Source organism: Cucurbita pepo, chromosome 9 (assembly GCF_057944985.1).
Source record: "Cucurbita pepo subsp. pepo isolate OVF chromosome 9, ASM5794498v1, whole genome shotgun sequence".
NCBI lineage: Eukaryota > Viridiplantae > Streptophyta > Magnoliopsida > Cucurbitales > Cucurbitaceae > Cucurbita > Cucurbita pepo.
This window is the reverse complement of record NC_141806.1, coordinates 10,504,836-10,527,845: the sequence shown is the minus strand read 5'-3', so window position 1 is coordinate 10,527,845 and position 23,010 is coordinate 10,504,836. Positions and strand designations below refer to the sequence as shown.

The following is a 23,010-nucleotide window of genomic DNA, read 5'->3' as shown; positions in this document are numbered from 1 at the left end:
GGGCTTCTTGTCATGTGCATATAGTGGCTGCAGATGGGTACACCCCGGTTGCCTACGTATACACGACTGTCCCACTATGACTTTCAAACTCCCCGCATTTTTTATTATTATTATTATTATTATTTTATTTGTTTACATTTTAGCTCAATTATAATGGAATATTTTTTAATTTGCCCTTTTATTAAAAAATTATTACATTACTGTAGGGACTTCATGCATTTTGTGTATATATATACATCGAGCTACTTTCCTTTTTATAACGATGAGTGCATACGCGTACACTATGATGATTATGATGCTCATGTCTTGCATGACACTCAAAGGTCTGCTGACTTTCAGATGTCGCCATGTACAACTAGCTCGACGCTCGTATGTGTTGGTCTAAAGGGGTGCGAACCACCTGGAGATCCACGCTCGTACGTGTTGGTCATGTGTAGGAAAATACTACACATCTAATTTTGTCTGGACTGGAGGTCACCCCTGTGATGGTTTTAATGATAGATCCCTCCATCATGAGTTGCATGTGTTTGCATTACCAGACCCCAATAGTGGGGTAATGTACTGAAAATACTCATGTCATGTGCTACTTTTATTTTCAGGTAAAGGTAAGACACCCCTGTACGGCTGGCAACAAAATTGCAAGTAGAGACCATGACACTTGCATAAGATAGTAGTATTTTATTTTCTTAGAGATAGGTTAGTATAGGGTGTTTTACTTTTGATGTTTTAATTATTTTTTTAATTTATTATTTCGTTATGTTGTTTTAAAGATGCTTTCAAACGCCTAAATCTATGGGAGTATTTTAAATTTATATTTTAAGATAAAGTTTTAAATGTTTAGTTTAAGAGCATAGAGTATGATGACAGTAGAGAATTTAAGTTACTAGAAATCTAGGATCGTTACAATCTTTCATCCTACAAAAGTAAAAGAGTGGTCAGATTCTAGATTATATTACTCCGACAAAGAGGTTAATTAAATATTGAGTTTCTTATGTGTATGTATTCTTACTTTTGCCTTAGTCATTATCAACCAAAAAATCATTATAGGGTAGGTTTGGTTGGATTCAAACACTCATCCAAATATAACATATTTTAACTTGGATGTAACAACTTGCTATATATTTTACACCGTAATAATCATTACATGTATTGTATATATTTAGATAAATAAGGTTAGGAAAATAGAGAGATTTAGATGGTATAACTATTGAATCTTTATGGTATACCACTTTGATTTGGCTATATATATATAAGTGTACAAAGAAAAAGTTACCAACTTAAACTCCCCGAAAAAGATGAAGCCTCAAAACATATTATGTCTCCTCATATTGCTTGCTTTTAGATCAAACATGATTATTAGCTCATGTTTTGCACAATCTGACTTAAAGATACAACGTCCATTCTCCCCATGGGAAATTGTGATTTGGAATCATATGAAGGATTCAACTCTCTTGGCTCACTGCAAGTCTAAAGACAACGATTTAGGGGAACATGAAATCGGCCTTGGAGAGAAATACTCTTGGACCTTCAAAGAAAACTTTTGGCAATCAACACGATTTTGGTGCAATTTTAGTAGCAAACAAGGACATACTTCGGGTGAAGTATTTTGGCCAGAAATGGAAAATTGGTTTAGTGATCAATGTTATAATAGTATTTGTACTTGGACAGCAGAAGACAATGGCATTTCCTTACGTCTTGGTTCTAAAGAACCATATCTATTAGAGTACCCTTGGAAATGATGTTGAGTTTCATTGGGTTGATTTAAACACAACTTCCAAGGATGTTTTGTTTCATTGGATTGATTTCAACACAATTGTTCATTTAGACACAAGAAAACCCTTATTACTTTTCATTTTGAGATTGGAGGTCAATCCTTTTGTATTTGTTGAGCTAAAATGTATATTGATGATAATAAAAATAAAACATGATATAGTTATATATATATATATATATATATATATATATATATATATATTTTCTTTTTTGAAAAGATACAAGTTGTAAGGACCGAGCTGATTCGATGACTTTATAAAGGACGGAAAGTTTTTTAGTGAAATAAAATAAGAAAATTTAAAACATAATATATATTACATCAAAATAAAGTTCATACATAAGTTTTTAAAACACAACCCAACAGTTAAGACACAAAACATTTTAAAATAAAAAGGTTGAGGACGACCGGTAAAATTTGTCTACGGCACCTACTCCAGAGACCGCTCTCGACCTCGAAAAGCTCCTTATTACCTGAAAAATATAAAAAATAAGGAATGAGTATAAAGACTCACTATGTAGCCTACTTGTAGGCTCTTAATCGTGTCCTTGATATGCTAGAGTATCACACTATTTCTTTTCTTTTTCTTGTTCTTGTTGTAAGTACTTATGCTCTTTAGTTCTTATCCTTGACTTGTGGGTTCATATCACGGTCTATCCTGAGGACCTTGGTCCTTGGATCCTTAAACTTTAGTTCTAATCCAAGGGCCTTAGTACTATGGTTCTTAGAGGTCTTGGTTCTTTGTCTTAGAACTTAGATCTTGATCCATGTTCTACTTCTAGGCTCACACACCATTTACATGTGGTGGTTTTCATGCGTTCCAAGGGACAGAGATTCATAATATTGGGAGGTTATCTAGTTCATGAACCGAAGCTAAATTACCTTAGGGGTATTATGGTCATTTTACATCATTTCTTGGTTTACCTACTTAATCTTATTCAATGACCACCAAATTTCATATATAGTCTTAACATACCATAATATGCATTTGAGTTAACATGCAACAGTTCATGCAATATTAACAAACATGTTCAACGGGAAGTTAACGTTCATCTTCATCGGGAGCGCGCAGATTTCACAAATTTTTCTTCCTCCTTTATCATGCATACATTTAGTATCACATTCTCACTCTAAAATGATTTCAGAGTCAACCATATCTAGATCCCATTGATTTTCTTAATTAATTTATTTGCATGGCTTACATGCTAATATGCTAGGTCCGGCTAGCTATGTTTATCAATTTTATAGCATGCATGCTTAATCCAAGAGGTTCCTACAAGTACTACTCGTGGGAATCCAAATGGTTACTTGGTTAACGCGTGTTTTCCCAATCTCGAGTCTCTTATTGGAGAGGGTTCCAAAAATTATGAAATTTCCTTGATGTGTCATAATTCACTAATAATAAGGCCAGTATTGAAATTAGGATGAATAACAAGCAAATAGACGAAAAACGGGTGAGAATAGGGGGCTCCACGTGCCTGCACGCACAGGCAAGCTCCCCCACACGCTGCCACGTGCCCCCCACACGCAATGCACACACGCGGTCGGCTCGGGCATTGCGCGAGCAGCGGCGCTCATAGCCTTACCTTGTCCATTCTTGGCTTTTCTAGTCGGAATGGGTGAATCCACCACCCAAACTCTTCCTCTAGCACCAAGAGGAGTCTTGATTAAAAGTTTTTTTTTTTTTTTTTTTATTATTATTATTTTTTTTTTTATCTTGGATTCGATCTCCAACCGCGGATTTGAGGTAGCCGATTTCTCTGTTCTTCTTTTCTTTCAAAATCCTAACTTTTTCTTATCCTTCTTTTCCTCTCCTCTCTATACCTTTCTTGTTATGACTCAACTATCAAGACTCCTCAAGTAGGAGTAGGGGCAAAATGACCTTGTCCCTATGTTGATCTTGTTCGTTTTTTTTAATCTTACAACTATCTCGAACATTGTTTCCTTCTTCATCGACTCGAGCCTCAGTCTCTTCATCCTAAAATAAAAAATCACAACCTAACTATTATGTATATATTTGGATCTTAAGTAGGAAAACAAAGGTCGTTGATACCTCATAAGTTCAGGTGTTACAAAAAAATAACATAGTATTTGAATATAAAAATGAAAGGTCACCTATCAACTACTAAATGAAATCAATGCATACTACTATCCTATATTGACTTCCATAGCCATTCTAACATTCATCGTCATCGGGGGCACTTTCTCTATAATGACCACTAACCTAAAGTGGCTAATGTCATCATAACATACTCTCTTGTGCGAAAATAAATATTTAAAACTTCATCATAAAACGAAAATAAACATTTAAAACTTCATCATAATACACGGCAGTGAACTTACATACTTGAAAAAATATTTAAAGCAACATAACAAAACTAAGTAAAACCAATAAAATATTAAAATTAAAAACATCCTATACTAACTTAAAGTCTAAGAAATGAAATACCACTATCTTAGCATGTGTCACGGCCTTTACTTGCAATGTCGTCATCAACCGTATAGAGGTGTCTTGCCTTTACCTGAAATAAATGTAGCACACGATTTTAGTATTTTAAGAAATGCTCAGTAAGTGACCCCACTTGAGATCAAACACATAAACTATCACATGACAATCAAACAAAATTGAGTGATCTTAGTGGTTAAGTACCCAAAACTCACAACGCGTAATTTTTAGCCCATGAAAATCAACATCTACCTGTACTCCTTAGAATGACTATCAATGGCTGGTTACCCGAAACACATAGCGTATAACCCAAACACATAGCGTGTAACCCTTACCTTGTTAATTATTTTCTACAATCACCCCATAGAGTGACCATTAGTGCCTGGTTACCCGATACACACAGCGTATAACCTTACCACATGAAAATCAACATTTATCCTAACTCCTTAAAATGATTATCAATGGTTGGTTACCCGAAACGCATAGCGTGTAACCTTTACGTTGATAACCATTTTCTTAAATCACCTCGTAGAGTGACCATTAGTGGCTGATTACCCAAAACACAAAACGTGTAACCCTAACCACATCCTCCTTAATCATAAAAGGTAGCATGCATGCATTATGTCACAAAATGTTTATTTTCATGAGCAACCATACATTATGTCACACAACTCACGTCAGATATATTCTCAATCATCAAAAATAATTATGCATGCAATAGGTCTCAAAACATTTATTTTTATTGTCAACATACACCGTATCAAACAACACTCAACCATATAATACCAAACATATTCAACCCTGGTAGAAAAACAAAACAGTTAAGTTTCAATAGGAAGACCTCTTACTTAGAGAGCTTCTTTTCTAATCGTCCCTATAGATATTGGTCCAATTTCGACTTAGATCGAGCCTACATTTAAACACCCAAGTTTAACCACCAACTTGACGTGATACAACGACCCCTACAAATCATAGGGTTTTGAAGAAACCTTCGGCCAGTTTTTCGTCGACACCCAAGTTTAACCACCAACTTGACGAAATCTCTCTCTCTCCCCTTTTACTTCCGCTATTTTTTCTTTTGAAGAAACCTTCGGCCAGTTTTTCGTCGACATTTTCCTCCGAATTTCCAGAGTCAACAAGTGGTATCAGAGCCAGGTTGAAGCGATCGGTAGTATACCATTACAGAAGAGCCAATCTTATCAACAATCAAGTTGAATAGCTCAAGTTGTTAGAGCCTCGACCTAACAACACACAGGTCTCCAGTTCGAGTAGAAGAAAATGCAAAGCGTGAAAACACACACATCGTGGGGTCCATCTTGGGCAGGCTCACTCACTCCTCCACGCCGCCGCCGTGATGACGGACGTCGAGTTGTTGTTAAGCAAGTGATCAGGGAGACATCGACCGCAATTGTTCAGTACCCGATGTTTACAAGGTCCAACTACAACGAGTGGGCCTTGTTGATGCGCGTCAACCTACAGGCGCAAGGGTTATGGCACGCTGTCGAGCCAGAGGAAGGACGCCATATTACGATCTACGAGCTCTCGGAGATCCGCTTTAAGGACGGCGAATCAAGGTCCAACTACAACGAGTGGGCCTCGTTGATGCGCGTCAACCTACAGGCGCAAGAGTTATGGCATGCTGTCGAGCCAGCGGAAGGAGAATGGCTAGAGTTCGACGCCATATTACGATCTGCGAGCTCTCGGAGATCCGCTTTAAGGACATCGAATCTGTCAATGATTTTTCAGTGCGGATCACGGGGCTCGCCAACAGCATCACCACTCTCGGTGGCAGCAAGTCGCAATTTCAATCGAGATATTGCTTGACGTGACGACCTAATAGTGGAAGAGGTGACCGGAAAACTGCGTAACATCGAGCAGCGGAAGAAGAATACCCTGTCGACAAGGAGGGTCGTCTACTCCTCACGGAGGAGGAATGGCTTGCACGCCTAAAGCTCCACGACAACACTGGCGAGAGCAACGGGCCCTCCTCCAGCCGCAAAGGCGGTAAGAACCCATGGATGTCCCACGGGCGCACGCGCGGGAAAGATGGGGATCAAAAGAAGGAGTTGACCAATGGCAGGTCGGCTTTAAGAATGGCAAATCTGTCGATGATTTTTCAATGCGGATCACGGGGCTCGCCAACAGCATCACCACTCTCGGTGGCAGCATCAGCGAGACAGAAATCGTAAAGAAGATGTTGCAGGTCGTCCTCGATCACCTCGAGCAAGTCGCGATTTCAATCGAGACATTGCTTGACGTGAATGACCTAACAGTGGAAGAGGTGACCGGAAGACTGCGTAACGTCGAGCAGCTGAAGAAGAATACCGCTTCAGCTGTCGACAAGGAGGGCTGTCTAATCCTCACGGAGGAGGAATGGCTTGCACGCCTAAAGCTCCGCGACAACACAGGCGAGAGCAACGGGCCCTCCTCCAGCCACAAAGGCGGTAAGAAGCCCGTCTACTCCTCATGGAGGAGGAATGGCTTGCACGCCTAAAGCTCCGCGACAACACCGGCGAGAGCAACGGGCCCTCCTCCAGCCGCAAAGGCGGTAAGAAGCCATGGATGTCCCACGGGCACACGCGTGGGAAAGATGGGGATCAAAAGAAGGAGTCGACCAATGGCAGGCCGATCTAGTTCTCGAACTGTGGGAAGAGAGGTCACCTGAGCAAGAATTGCTGGAGCAAGCTCAGGAACATGGAGAAGGCCGAAAAGGCCCATGTGGCTCAGTCCGAGGAGGACGAGCCAGCTCTCTTCATGGTAAGTGCATGCATCCCCAATTTCGATTCCAAATCCACAGAGGTGGAGGTAATCGACGACGACGTTGAACCCGAGAAAGAGCTCCAGCTAGGCGTAGCAAAGGTGGCACCAGTTGGGGAGCCAATTCAACTAGAGGAGGAGCGAGTGTTCGCTCAGATCGGCGAGAGGGACGAGCAACACGAGCACCGGCGTGGATCCTCGACACAGGGGCAACAAACCATATGACAAGGGCTAGATCTGCGTTCTCCGAGCTCGACTCGGGGATTCGCGGGACGGTGAAATTCGGTGACGACTCCGTCATCGAGATCGAAGGGCACGACACCATCCTGTTCATCAGCAAGGGAGGCGAGCACCGCAAGCAGACCGACGTCTACTTCATCCCGAGGCTCAAGGCTAACCTTGTGAGCCTGGGTCAACTTGATGAGACAGACTGCTTCATTTCCATCGAGCACGGACTACTCAAAATCTGCGATAATCAACGACGGTTGCTCACGCAGGTTCGGCACACGACAAACCGTCTTTACATCCTGGAGTTAGAGATAGAGCAACCCGTCAGCCTCTGGGCCAAGACCGAAGAGGTATCTTGGCGGTGACACGCAAGGTACGGGCACTTAAACTTTCCTGCTCTAGAAAAGCTACAGAAGGAGGAGTTGGTGCACAGTTTTCCGGCAATCAAAGGCGTGAACAAGCTGTGCGACGGGTGCCTCATCGGCAAACAGAGTCGCACACCCTTTCCATCTCAAACATCCTACGGCACCAAGCCAACGACCCCAGGCGGTAAGAGTCTCTTCCTCCTGTTAGTCGATGACAAAAGCCGCTTCATGTGGCTGACACTGCAGCAAGCGAAAAGTGAGGCGGCAGAGGCGGTTAAGCGCATTAAAGCGCGAGCGGAGGCCGAATGTGAGAAGAAGATGCGAGTGTTGCGCACAGACCGAGGCAGAGAATTCACCTCGGCAAGTTTCGGTAAGTACTGTGATGAGATCGGCATACAACGGCACCTAACGGCGCCCTACTCCCCCCAACAGAATGGAGTGGTGGAGCGCCAAAATCAGACCATCGTTGGGATAGCGAGGTCATTGTTGGTGACGGCCGGGATGCCTGGGAGATTCTGGGGAGAGGCAGTAATGACGACCGTCTATCTCCTCAATCGGTCACCAACCCGAAGCCTCGACGGGAAGACACCATATGAGGCCTGGTACAACAAAAAGCCAGCGGTACATCATTTCCGCGTGTTCGACTGTGTCGCATACATGAAGGTAACACGTCCCACCTAGCCAAGCTTGATCCCAGGGGGCTGAAGGTCGTCTTCATCGGCTATGAACCCGGGAGCAAGGCGTACAGACTCTATGATCCTGTAGGGGGGGCGAGCTCACGTGTCTCGCGACGTCATCTTCAACGAAAGCACCTTCTGGCACTGGAATGACAAGATCGAGGCAGACCATAATCAAAATCAATTCGCGATGGAGTACCTCGTCACCGAGCCGTAAGAAGGAGGAGCCCAGCATCAATTGCCGTCACCACCGCCAACAGGTGCCCCCTGAACCAGTGGAATTCGCAACACCACGGACTGCGGATTCGACGCTGGATGTCGTTCACGATACTGATCTAGAGGCCAGGTACCGGAGGATGGACGACCTAGTGGGAGGAGGTGAACCACCTGGACTGGCAGCGCGCGAGCTCGAAGAAGTGGCCGAACTACATGCCATCAGTGCAGATGAACCGAACACCTTCGCCGAAGCAGAAAAGAACCCGTGCTGGCTGAAGGCAATGCAGGAGGAGATGACATCCATCACCGAGAACCAGACGTGGAGTCTGGAGGATATGCCGCCGGGACACCGAACCATAGGGCTCAAATGGGTCTTCAAACTGAAGCGCAACGAAAAAAGAGAAGTTGTGAAGCACAAGGCCCGTCTGGTGGCGAAGGGCTACGTCCAGAAGCAAGGAGTGGACTTCGAAGAGGTATTTGCGCCAGTGGAAAGGTTAGAATCCGTTCATCTCTTGCTGGCAATTGCGGCACATTACTCTTGGGAGGTTCACCATATGGACGTAAAGTCTGCTTTCTTTAACGGAGAGCTGAAGGAGACTGTCTATGTCCGACAACCACCTGGCTTCCTTGACAACGACAACCCCGATAAGGTACTGCGTCTGCACAAGGCACTCTACGGGCTTCGACAAGCCCCACGAGCCTGGAACGCGAAGCTCGACAGTACCCTACTGTCACTGAAATTAAAACGCTATGCCTCTGAGCATGGCATGTACACGCACGGCCATGGCAAGCAGCGACTGATCGTGGGAGTGTACGTCAACGACCTCATAATCACTGGAGGCGACATGGAAGTCCTCGGAAGGTTCAAGAAGGAGATGTCAAAGAACTTCGAGATGAGCGATCTCGGCGTGCTCAGCTACTACCTCGGCATCGAAGTGCAACAGAATTCTACCAGCATCTCCATCTGCCAAAGTGCATACGCAAAGAAGCTGTTGGACACAACTGGGCTTGTGGACAGTAGTCCTACAAGGACGTCAATGGAGGCCCGACTCCAACTAAGGAAGGCCGGCACTACGATGACAGTCGACTCCACCAATTACCGCAGCATAGTCGGGAGTCTGCGCTATCTGGTAAACTCTCGTCCTGATCTTGCTTATTCTGTTGGATATGTGAGCAGGTTTATGGAAGCACCTAGGGAGGAGCATCTAGTAGTCAAGCGCATCTTGCGCTATGTAGCCGGAACCAGAGGCTGGGGTGTAAGATACTGCGCAGGGAGAGGAAAGGAGAAACTCAAGCTGGTCGGCTATAGTGATAGTGACATGGCCGGTGACGTTGATGATCGTAAGAGCACCAGCGGAATGATCTACTTCCTCTGAGGCGGCGCGATTTGCTGGCAATCAACAAAACAGAAGGTAGTTGCTTTGGCAGCAACACAAGGGGTCTGGCTTGCGCGACTAATGGAAGAACTCATCGGGAGAGAAAGCGATCCCCCAATGCTATACGTAGACAACAAAGCTACGATCTCCCTGATCAAAAATCCAGTTCTGCACGACCGGAGCAAGCACATAGAAATCATATTCCACTACATTTGAGAATGTGCAGATCGAGGGCTGATCAAGATTGATTTCGTCCGAACAGAGGAACAACTTGGAGACATTTTCACCAAGTCCCTGGCGCGGGTAAAATTTGAAGAACTATGTTAAAAAATCGGAGTTCAAATAATAAGGTAGATATAACACAGCTTTTAGGAGGAGATTGTTAAATAAAAGCTATGTTCCTTATTTAGTTAGGTTGTTTTTACGTCTCAAAACTTCTGAATTCACGCCAATGGAAGAGCTTAATTCTACCTGCCATTTTTTGGCCAACTTCTCTATTTTGTGTAATTAGTTTTTCTATTTTTGTAATTAGATGTGTTATTTAAACAATTCAACTGAAGAGAAATAAAACATCGAGCAAATCTCAGCAAATCTCAGCGAATCTCTCTCTCTCTCTCTCCTTTTACTTTCGCTATTTTTTCTTTCGAAGAAACCTTCGGCCAGTTTTTCGTTGACATTTTCCTCCGAATTGCCAGAGTCAACATGGGCCAGGGTTTATGTAAATGAACAGTAGGATTTTTTTTTAATGTATTGGGCCTTCGGGCCAGAATTTGAACTTTACCCATCCAACCATGTTTGGAATTAGAGAGAGTAGTCAAGTTTTAAAGGATATGTCCCATCATTAAAGGTGTGTATTGCATTACTAATCCCAACAATGGGGTAACTTATTTAGTATTTCTTAAAATATTCAAGTCACATGTTACCCTTATTTTTAACGTAAAAGTAAAGCGCCCCTATATAGATGACAATGAATTCTAAAATGACCATGGAAGAAATCGTGATAGAGAAGTAGTATGCATTGATTTTCATTTAGTAGTTGATAGGATGTGTAACACCCGCTCACCGGCAACGCGATTAACAAGAGTTACCACGGACACCGACAACAAACTCTAGCAACCAATCATAAATTTTCAAAAATCAAGTAAAACATTTAAAACCAATATTAGTTAAAACCGAAGACATCCATCATAAATTTTAAGAAAACAAAACCATAAATACACAAAACAGACCCAGACATGGATTCCCTGAAGTCTCTAGCTCGCTGGTCTCGTCTTCGTCTTCGGTTGGCCTGCATCATCTAAATCTGGAAAGAAAAGTTAAAATAATTTTGATGAGTAATTAAATTACCGAGTAAGTAGCCAACTTATCTTTCATGAGTTATAACTAATCTTTCCACGTGTTTTTAAGTTTTATTCATCATTGATTCCTAGTTTCTCTTACCAGGGTCATCTGTTCGTTAATGAGGTATCTCAGCTACTTCCAGCTTAGGTTACTGACTCTCTCTCAATATGCTTATCTAGAATTTTTGGACTCGTATGTAAGATTCGCTCTCGGTCATATACTACCGTCTACTAATTTCTGGCGGCCTGTAAATCTCATATACCAACGGTTAGGAGTACTCGTTCTCTCTAACTTACCATACAGCGCATTGGTCAAGAACTCCGCAGGAATTAGTAGGCTATAATACTCATATAAATAAGCCATGGCTCAACAATCTATAAGCATATTCTGAATTCATAGCCTTTCTATTAACATGCTTAGCATACTCACATCTGATGCATACTTTCCTACGTTTATAATGTTCGACACATAGAACATTCTAGTAATCATTTATAACATGCTTACATCACAAGCAAGCAGTCACAATATACAAGTAAACATTCAATAACATCAAAGCTCATTTTAACATACTAAGTTCATAATTAGGTAAACAACATACTCACATGTTGTAAACAAGTTAAGAACTAGTTTAAAGAATGATATGCTACTTACTTGGTTTCGAATCCCTTTTTCCCTTGGTTGTACGTTTAATAGGGTATTTCAACACAATTTCTTCCAATTAGACCTATATTTCGCAATTTTCTATATAAGTATAGACCAATCTTGATAGGACAGGTCAAAAGGAGTCGAACGGAATAAACCGGGAATCAAAATAGCATCACACGCACCCTCACACGCCTGCACACGCTCGGTGTATTTTTCTCACGCGCCTGATCTGCGCACAGTGGCGCTCTCACTCGCGGACTCCCACGCGCCTCGCGTGTCTCTCACGCGCTCGTCTTCAACCTCGCGTTTCTGCAATTTTCCAGCTTTTTCATTAATACCTTATGTATCCCTAAGCCATATCCTACTTCTACAATCCGAATTTCATCCCGATTCCTTCTACAAATTTATAGATCTTCTTATTACGATACTAACAAGCCCTACGCCATAACTTATTACGTAATGTTGACCAAGATATCAGGATTTAAAAATTTGGTAATATGGGTTTTCTCACCTTTGTTAGTTCTCCAATACCCGCTCAAGACCACGAATTTCCTCACAAGAATATGTGAACATCCTATTAGCCTCTGTCTTGCTCCCCATCACAAATGTTCACAAATCACCGGTTATTTCAAGGATTCCCAATTTTAGTCTTACTCCCCTATTTTCCCCTTTTCTTTTCCTTGTTTCCCAGTCCGCCCTAACTTCACCAATTCTTCCTTTCACCAACGTCACACTCCTACAATCATTCATCCTTAGGTTTTTTTTTTTTCTTTATTATTATCATCATTATTATTTTGAATCTCAGCACACCTATATATATATATATATATATATATATATATATATATATATATTTATTTATTTATTATTTTTTTTCTAGATTATTACCGGATGATTATTTCATTTTTCATGGTCAAAGACTATGTTAGTTCTATTTTCTTATTTTAAATTAAACGTGTAAGTTCATGGCTTCATTTACAAATATTTTATTTCAAACTTCCACATGTTATTTATGCCATTCATGTGATGATTCCTCTAACTTAAGCAAGAATATTACCAGTGTTACATTGCGAGTGTGATATGTGATGAAAGAATGAGGGTTGTCCTACATGATTTAATACGCCACGAAGAAAATTATGGGGACCTCATGCATATTTGTATGTTCACGTGTACCGGGATACTTCCCCTTTATGATGAAGTATGGACGCGTACACTATGAGACGAAAATGATTATCATGCTGACCATAGTACAATGACGATCGCTATTTCCTCTAGGTGTTCGACAATAGTCCAAAGGAGCTAGTCCGACCAGTAGGCTCAGAGGGTTCGCAAGCCCACCTAGTGGGCCCATGCTCGCACATGTAGGTCGTGTGTAGAGAAGTACCACATATCCAATTTTTTCAGACTGGAAAGTCAGCTAAGAGAATACGATTTAAAATTATAGGTCTCATCTATGCATGTGTTTGCATTCACCAACCCCAATAGTGGGGTCACTTAATGAGTATTTCTTAAAATACTCAAGCGTGGTGTTATTCTTAAATTTCAGGTAAAGGTAAGGCACCCATGTATGGTTGACGACGACATCGCATTGAAGATAACAAAATCTTTGTTAGTGTAGTTGCATTTTCACTGCTTTTATTTGATTTTACTTATATTTCACATTGAATATTTTTCATTGTTTTGTTTTAAGCTCTACATGCAAACGTATAACTCTATGACATAATTGTTTAGAATGTGTCGGTATAAAATGGTCATATGGTGTAACAACAATAAAAAAAAAAAAAAAAAAAAAAAAAAAAAAAAAAAAAAAAAACCAACTAATCCATCTCTCCCGGCCAACCTCTCACACACTTCCCCCTCAACTAACTCTCCTTTCTCTCTCCCACTCTTCCATGTAACACCACGAGATCTCCCATGGTAAAAAAATGTTTCTCTTGCAATCACAACGCGAATCAATTATGTCAGGTGGATATAAGCTTCAAGGGAAAGTCGAGTCAATCTTTAAAATAGAATAGAATGTCATTCAAGGCAAACCAAGTAAATGACCTTATTATCGACATGGTTGTATTTGATGCTGACACGTGCCTCGTGGTTATGTACATGTCATATATTTGACATGTGTGAATTTTTTATGTATCGATATGACTATGATATGACATGCATATGAACGACATGATAACTCTTAGGTTATGATATGCGTGAGATAGGATATGAGAAGGATGCGATGAACGTAATGTAATGATATGACTAAGATATGATTAATATAACGATACAATTAAGTTATGTATAGAAAACGACATGGTTATGATAAATTGAAAAAAAACGATATGTATAGGTTATGTAAGAAAATGATCTGATTATGATATATTGATAAAACGATATTGTTAGGGTACGTTTGGAAAATAATATGACTGAGGTATGTCCATAAAATGATAGGACTATGAGATGTATAAGGACGATAAGGCTATGACAAGATTAATAAAACGATATGACAGGGATATGCATATGGAAACGATATGAGTATCAAATGTTGTGATACGATATAAAATATATGTTATGGTACGATATATGTGATAAATTGATATGTTTATGTTATGAAATATTGTGATACGATATGTTATGGTATGACATGTATACGATTCGAATTGTTATGTCCGGAAATATGGAAATGTTATGATATGGAATGTGTACGTAATATGATTGATATATTATGATTGACATGCAAACCGATGAACTAGCATGAAATACAACCCCGACATACTCATGAAAGATATGTTATGAAGGAAGACACTAGCGAAATTGTATTAAATGAGAACGAAAATTGAAAAACATTGAGACCTTATGCATTATTGTGTGCTCATGCATTGGGGGATACCCCTTATCCTTCTTAATAGTACAGACACGTACGCTACAAGACATGAGAACGAAAATTATGTTAACATAATGCTGCCGTGATGATCGCTATTCATAACGGGCGTCTAACATCAACAACTACGAGAGAATGCTCGCCCGATCAGAAAGAGGGCCTAGGAGGAGTGCGAACTGACTGGTGGGTCAATACTCGCATGTGTGGACCGTGTGTAGGAAAATTAAGTACACATCCCAATTGCCCGTTATGATGGCCGTCGCAAGAAAATAGACTGTTATGATAGGTCTCTTTCATGAAATTGTATGTGTTATCATTTAACCCCAATAGTGGGGTCACTTACTATACTAAGTCACGTGCTACTTCTATTTCGGGTAAATGCAAGGCATCCCTGAACCGATGACGACCACATCACAACTCGAGACCATAACACATGTATAGGGTAGTCCCATTTATTTTCTTAGACTTAGTCAATCTCAACACATATCAGGAACATCTTTTGAGAGTCTAATGAAGGAAGTTCAATTGAGTCAATTAGCAACTGAGTTAGGAAATAGACATCTTGGAAGGCTACAAGCAGACACCAAAACGCCAAGAAGAGAGAGCAATAAAATTGAGAAGTGGGAAAGAAATATCCTACAAAAAAGGTGAAATTAAAGAACACATTAACAATCACTCACGGATACATAATAGAGAAAGGAGGAAAATGCTGGACAAAGAAGCCGAGAAAAAATTATGTGGAAGCAGAACAATATCCTAAAACACAAGCAGCAGACAACCTCAAGAAAAGGGTAGAACATACATACCAACACCTTTTTACCACAAAGAATAAAATTAAAGAAAGATGAAGTCCACTTCGTAAAGTTCATGGATATTCTATATAAATTCATATAAACATGCCACTTGTGGAGACTTTGAAACAAATGTCAAGTTATGTGAAATTATTGAAGATAGTGTTCACTAATAAAAGGTAGTTTGAAGACTTTAAGGTAGTAGCATTAAATGAAGAGCGTAGGTGAATGAAATGGTAACGTACACAAAAATTAGGAAAACTTACATACCTACCATGCTCGAACATTACAATGTAGGTGAATGAAATAGTAACGTACACAAAAATGAAGTGTAATTTCCCCAACTCTTAAACGACTCCTCTGGTAGAAAATCTTGCTTCGAACAACCACAAGATCTTCTTCTGATTCCTTCTTCACCACTAGCGTCACCATTCGGTTGATCCATTATGAATTCACACGGAAACAGTCAACCAAAAAAGAAACTAATCGAGAGAATCAAGTAACTTAAGACAAGGGGAGAGAATAAGAAAGGAAAATGGGGTTTATAAAGGAAGCAGACACGACCGGTGATAGCCGGTAGACATAGTGGTTTCAGAGTCTTGAATATGAGAGGAAACTGACATGTGGAGGTTAATTTGGCAGTCACATTTGTGGTACCAAGGTGTCGATTCTATCAACTGCTAAAACGGCTAATACAACACTTCTGAACTCCAAATCTTCGCCTTTCAAATCGTTTTGCAGATTTAATGTCGTCCCATCAGAATCGTAATTATATTCCAATTAAAGCTGAATTTTAAAACTATTCTCCTAAAACTAGATTTGGTTAGATGAACCGATTGTTAACTTCAAACAATACAGTTTTACTCCGGGTACAATTATATATAAAAATATTAATTTAACTTCATAATTATTTTACAAACTAATTTAAGTATTATAACTAGTGAGTAGTTTAATAAAGCTCTACAAAATAGTCTCTAGGGTCGAGATTAATCGTAAGGATTTTATAATATTCTAATATTCTAATACTCTGCTTGCATGAAGTCTAACACATGGACCATTGTACACGGTAGAGAATTGAACTTCAAATTGTTGTCATGGGTTCACATGGGTTGACTTGGATACAAAGGACAAAATCAAATTTTTATTAAGGATAAATTGGTGACACCAGCCTAAGCTAATTAGATAAGTGCCTTTACTATCCGCATGGTTAGAAACTGATGTCGTATGATGACACATGCTTCGTAGTTCTGCACATGTCATATGCTTGATATGTGTGAAATGTTTATGAAATGATGTGATGCGTCTGATGATATGTTTGAGATAAGATATGTGAAAGATATAATATATGTTATGGTACCATGCGTTTGACGATATATTTGAGATACGATATGTTATTTCTATTTTCTTGTCTTAAATTAAACGTGTAAGTACATGGCTACATTTGCAAATATTTTATTTCAGACTACCACCTATGTTATTTATGGAATTCATGTGGTGATGCTTCTAATTTAAGCAAGAATATTAAGGACGTTACATTACGAGTGATATGTGATGAAAGAATAAGGGTTGTCCTGCATGATTTATTACGCCACGAAGAAAAATATGGGAACCACATGCATATTTGTGTGTTCACGTGCATCGGGATACTTCTCCGTTATGACGAGTACGAACGCGTACACTATGAGACAAAAAAATGATTATCATGCTTACCATAGTTCAACGATGATCGCTATTCCCTCTGGGTGTCCGACAATAGTCCAGAGGAGCTAGCCCGACCAGTAGGCCTAGAGGGTGCGCGAGCCCTCCTGGTGGGCCCATGCTCGCACATGTGGGTAGTGTGCAGAGAAGTACCATATACCATATTTGCCAAGTCTGGAAAGTAGGCTTAGAGAATACGATTTCAAATTATCATAGTGGGATCACTTAACGAGTATTTCTTAAAATACTGAAGTTTTGTATTATTCTTAAATTTCAGGTAAAGGCAAGACATCCCTGTGTGGTTGACGGCCACGTCGCATTGAAGATCATGGAACCTATGTTAGTGTAGTTGCATTTTCACTTCTTAGATACTAGGTTAGATTAGGGCATCGTTTTAATTATTTCTTCGGTTTTATTTACATGTCACATTGAATATTTTTCGTTGTTTTTTGTTTTAAGACTCTTAACGCAACTGTATAAGTCCGTGACATTATTTTATTAATTATTTTAAAGAATGTTTCTACATAAAGTAGTCACTTCATGCATATGGTGTAAAACCAGTAAAAAAAAATTAAAAAAAAATCAACTAATCTCATCTCTCCTCCAACCTCTCACACGCCCACTCCCCTCTCGATACTCAACCAACTCCCCTTGTGAATCAATTCTGTCATATGGTTACAAGCTTTGAGGGACAAGTCAAACCAATCTTAAAAATAGAATAGGACGTGGTTGAAGGCCAACCAAGTAAATGACGTCATTATTGACATGATTATATTTGATACTGACACGTGCCTCGTGAATATGCACATATCATATATTTGATATGTGTGAATTGTTTATGAATCGATATGATATGATATGATATGTATATGTTATAATATGTGAATGGTATGATAACTCTTACGTTATGATATGTTTGAGTAGGATACGAGAATGATGCGATGAACGTAATGTAATGATATGACTAAAATATTATTAATATAACGATACGGTTAGGTTATGTATAGAAAATGATATGGTCATGATAGATCGAAAAAACGATATGTATAGGTTATGTATAGAAAATGATATGACTAGGATACGCATATGGAAACAATATGCCTCTGAAATGTTTACAAAATGATACGATTATGATATGACATGTGAATGACGAATATATATATATGTGTGTGTGTGTGTGTGTGTGTTGTGATACGATATGAAAATGATATGATATATGTTCTGGTACGATATATGTGATAAATTGATATCTTTATGTTATGGTATATTGTGATACGATATATTATGGTATAATATGTATACGATGAAAATTGTTATGTATGGAAATATGGAAATGTTATGATATGGCATATGTATGTAAAATGATTGATATGATGTGATTGACATGCAAAACGACGAACTAGCATGAGATACAAATTTAATATACACATGATAGATATGATAAATGATACAACAAATGATATGAGAAATGAAGGAAGACGCTAGCGAAATTGTATTAAATGATAATGAAAATTGAAAAATGTTGGGACCTTATGCATTATTGTGTGCTCATGCATTTGGGGATACCCCTTATCCTTCACGATAATACGGACACGTATGCTACGAGACAGGAGAACGATCATATGTTAACATAATGCTGCCGTGATGATCACTATTCGTAATGGGTGTCCAACATCAAAAACTACCAGAGAATGCTCGCCCGATCAGAAAGGGGGCCTAGGAGGCATGCGAACTGACTGGTGGGTCAATACTCGCACGTGTGGAGGAAAATTAAGTACACATCCCGATTGCCCATTATGATGGCTGTTCGCAGGAAAATAGACTGTTATGATAGGTCATTTTCATGAAATTGTATGTGTTATCATTTAACCCCAATAGTGGGGTCACTTACTGACTATTTCTTAAAATACTCAACCCATGTGTTACTTCTATTTCAGGTAAATGCAAGGCATCCCTGAACGGCTCACGACGACATCACAACTCGAGACCCTGACACATGCATAGGGTACTCCCATTTAATTTTCTTAGACTTAGTCAAGCTCAACACATATCGGGAACATCTTTTGAAGCCTAACGAAGGAAGGTCAATTGAGTCAATTAGCAACTAAGTTACGAAATAGACATATGGGAAAGCTGCAAGCAGACATCAAAACGTCAAAAAGAGTGGGCAAGGAACAATGTCAAGCAATAAAATTGAGAAGTGGGAAAGAAATACCCTACAAAAGAGGTGAAATTAAAGAACACATTAACAACCACTCCACTAATACATAATAGAGAAAGGAGGAAAATGCTAGACAAAAGAAGCAGGCTCCAACACAAGAATGAAGAGTGTAGTAACATTAAGGTAGTAGTATTAAATGAAGAGTGTAGGTGAATGAAATGGTAACGTACACAAAAATTAGGGAAACTTGCATACCTACCAGGCTCGAACATTACAATGTAGGTGAATGAAATAGTAACGTACACAAAAATGAAAAATAAAAAATGCCAGTTCGACTATATGATACTACAATCTTGAACACTTGTGAATTTTTGTATTTTTTTTCTAATTAATTAATGTTGTTGATAATTATATAAGGTGGAACCATTTATCTTGTATCAATTCAATAATTTCTCACTCAAATTATTGAATACTTTATTTTCACAATTTTTTTTTTGCATTTTTTATAGCATCAATTATAATTACACAAAAATGATATAAAAAGTCTCAAACTTGTAATAACCTCCACTATGGAGATCTTAAAAAAAAAGACATTATAAAAAACATATTATAGCATTTTGTTTTGCTATAATTTTTACATGTACAAGCAAAGTAGAGAGAAAGCTCAAACATATACAGACCACCATCCCTCCCAACATGAATCCAAGCTAACACAATAACAAACATAAACCACAAATTCCCTAATCAAACCACTGAGCCAATCATTATAAATTCAAAAGATCCAATCACAAACTGCTATTAACTTCTCCTATGGTAGTTTTGGACTCCATGACCGAGTCATAAGAAGCATGTAATCCAATCAAGATATAGTAAATCAACAAAATCCCAGTCCAGATTCCAAACCTTTCAAATGAAGCTTTGTCGATGGAGCCAAGAAGGAAAAGGTTGATGGCGATCGACAGTGAAGGCAACCACGGGACGAGCGGCACGCCCCACACGCGAGGCTTTTTGGCCTGTGGGACACCGAGCCATAGGGCCAGAGTTGAGAGAAACCATATGGAATTGGAGACCACCAAGCCGATCCAGTCGTCGCTTGAGCTCCAGTATACGGCGGTTGCTATTGAAGATCCCAGGATTAGAACCAGGCAGATTATGAGCTTGTTTCGGTCGGATGGTGTCGTTTCACCGCTGACGTAGTAGCGTCGGACGATCAGGCCGATGGCTACCAGCATGAAGATGAAGAGGGTGGAGATAGAGAGGAGGTTCGAGAGGATTCCCAAGCTTGTAAAGAAGGCGATTATTGCTGTTGCAGCGAGCATTGTGGCTGTTGCATTCACTGGAGTGCCAGTCCTTTCATGCACTTTGGCGAACCATGGTGAGATCATGTGGGTTCTGGCAATGTGCGTGAGATAGCGTGCCTGTCCAACAGCATTAACCAACAAAACGGTGGTCATGCCTTTAATAGCACCAGCAGCCACAATGTACTTAGCCCAACCCCATCCAACAGCCTCAAAAGCCACCGAAAACGGCGCGTCCTCATCAATTTGTTGGTACGGCTGCATCAAGCACAAGGTAACTGCAAGAATGCAATAGGCTAATGTGGTGATCACCATTGACCCAACAAGACCAATAGGTATATCTTTAGCAGGGTTCTTAGTTTCCTCAGCCATTGTCGAAACGGTGTCGAATCCAACGTATGCAAAGAACAAAACGGCAGATGCTACGAAGATGCCACGAGGGCCATAGGGGGCAAAGGGAGTGAAGTTTTTCGGGTTGGCCTTGGTGAGGCCGGCAATGACAATGAAGAGGATGATGGCAACGTGGAAAATGGAAGCAACATAGTTGAAGCGGGAGGAGCCTTTGGTGCTGGCTACAGCCAAGGTGCAAATGACGACGATGACAATGATGGCAATAGGGTCGAGCTGGTTGTAGGAGTCGGGGAAAGACGAGACGTGGATGCGAAAATCGTTCGGATGGTGATTGCACAAAGTTGCAAAGTATGAAGTCCATGAACGGGCCACAGCAGCGCTACCAATTACATATTCGAGGAGGATGTTGCCCGCTGCGATGAATGCCACGAAGTCTCCTAGTTCTACCCTTAGGTAGGCGAATGATCCACCTGAACAAATAATTACGATGCACTCGTGTAGTTAGTAATTTAGGAAAAACCAAAAGGAAATCTAAAATAATTTTAAATTTAGATTATTGTGAAAGTATGGTCTTTATATTTATATCTATTTCATACTTCTTGAATTCAAAATCTAAATTTTTTTTCAACCAATTAAGATGTCATGCTAAAAATTTCAATAGAATATCACTTCATGTCATTATCTCTGCCCAAAAACAAAAATAAGACCACTTCATTGAAGAAGAAGAAAAAAAAAGCACACATTATAAACTTTTTTAATTTTTTTTTTTTTAATATTCAAAATAGTATTATTAGTACACATTTTTAAAAGACTGATAAGAAATAGATAAGCGGTCTCCATTCATATATTGAGTTTTAAAATTTTTAAAATTTTCTTTTAATTTAAAAGTTAAGGTATAATTCTTTTCGAGAGTATCTCTAATAAAATTAAAAGATAATTTTTTAATAGTCAACCGACAGAAAAGAATTAGTAAACCTTAATTCATTAATGTAAAAAGAATGAAATAATTAATAAAAGATTAATATATCATGGAAAAATACAGGGATAAATGTTTAAAATTTTAAAAATAGAAATTAATTTAAAAAATTAATAATAAAATATATAATATTTTGACCACAAACAGAGACAAAATAGAAAAAGGCACGTACCAGCTGCTGGAATCTCCACGGCAAATTCAGTGTAACAAAAGACGGAAAGCATGGCGGAGACACCGGAGACGACATAAGACAAGACAACAGCTGGGCCGGCGTGTTTCTTAGTCTCAAGACCGGTGAGGACGAATATTCCGGCGCCGATGACAGCGCCGATACCGAACCACATAAGGTCCCACCATGTGAGGCTCTTCTTCATCTCGTGCTGGCTGCGAGCCTTCATCTCGACGAGCTCAATGTGCTCCCCAGACCTGGTCGTGAGCCGATCCAAGAGCCGGGCCGGCGTCGCCTTCAACGCTTTAGTGTAATTTCCCCAACTCTTAAACGACTCCTCTGGTAGAAAATCTTGCTTCGAACAACCACAAGATCTTCTTCTGATTCCTTCTTCACCACTAGCGTCACCGTTCGGTTCGCCCATTATGAATTCACACTCAAACAGTCAACCAAAAAAGAAATTAATCGGGAGAATCAAGTAACTTAAGACAAGGCGGGAGAATAAGAAAGGAAAAGGGGGTTTATAAAGGAAGCAGAGACGACCGGTGACAGTCGGTAGACACAGTGGTTTCAGAGTCTTGAATATGAGAGGAAACTGACATGTGGAGGTTAATTTGGCAGTCACATTTGTTGTACCAAGGTGTGGTTTCTAAATTTAATCATCTCAACTGCTAAAAGGGCTTATACGACACTTCATAACTCCAAACCGTTCTCAATTGGATCCTTCGCCTTTCAAATCGTTTTGCAAATTTAATGTCGTCCCATCAAAATCGTAATTATATTCCAATTAAAGCTGAATTTAAAACTATTCTCCTAAAACTAGATTTGGTTAAATGAACCGATTGTTAACTCCAAACAATACAGTTTTACTCCGAGTA

At 39.8% G+C, this 23,010-nt stretch overlaps 1 protein-coding gene across 1 annotated transcript; it reads right to left on the bottom strand.

Annotated features, from left to right (window-relative positions):
• Positions 1-20,123: 20,123 nt before the first annotated feature.
• LOC147791295 (cationic amino acid transporter 1-like) lies at positions 20,124-22,556 on the bottom strand. Its single transcript, XM_087127184.1, has 2 exons — positions 22,136-22,556; positions 20,124-21,457 (listed from the first exon to the last, which is right to left on the bottom strand). The coding sequence occupies exons 1-2, from the start codon at positions 22,554-22,556 to the stop codon at positions 20,124-20,126; spliced, it is 1,755 nt and encodes a 584-aa protein (XP_086983310.1).
• Positions 22,557-23,010: the final 454 nt, after the last annotated feature.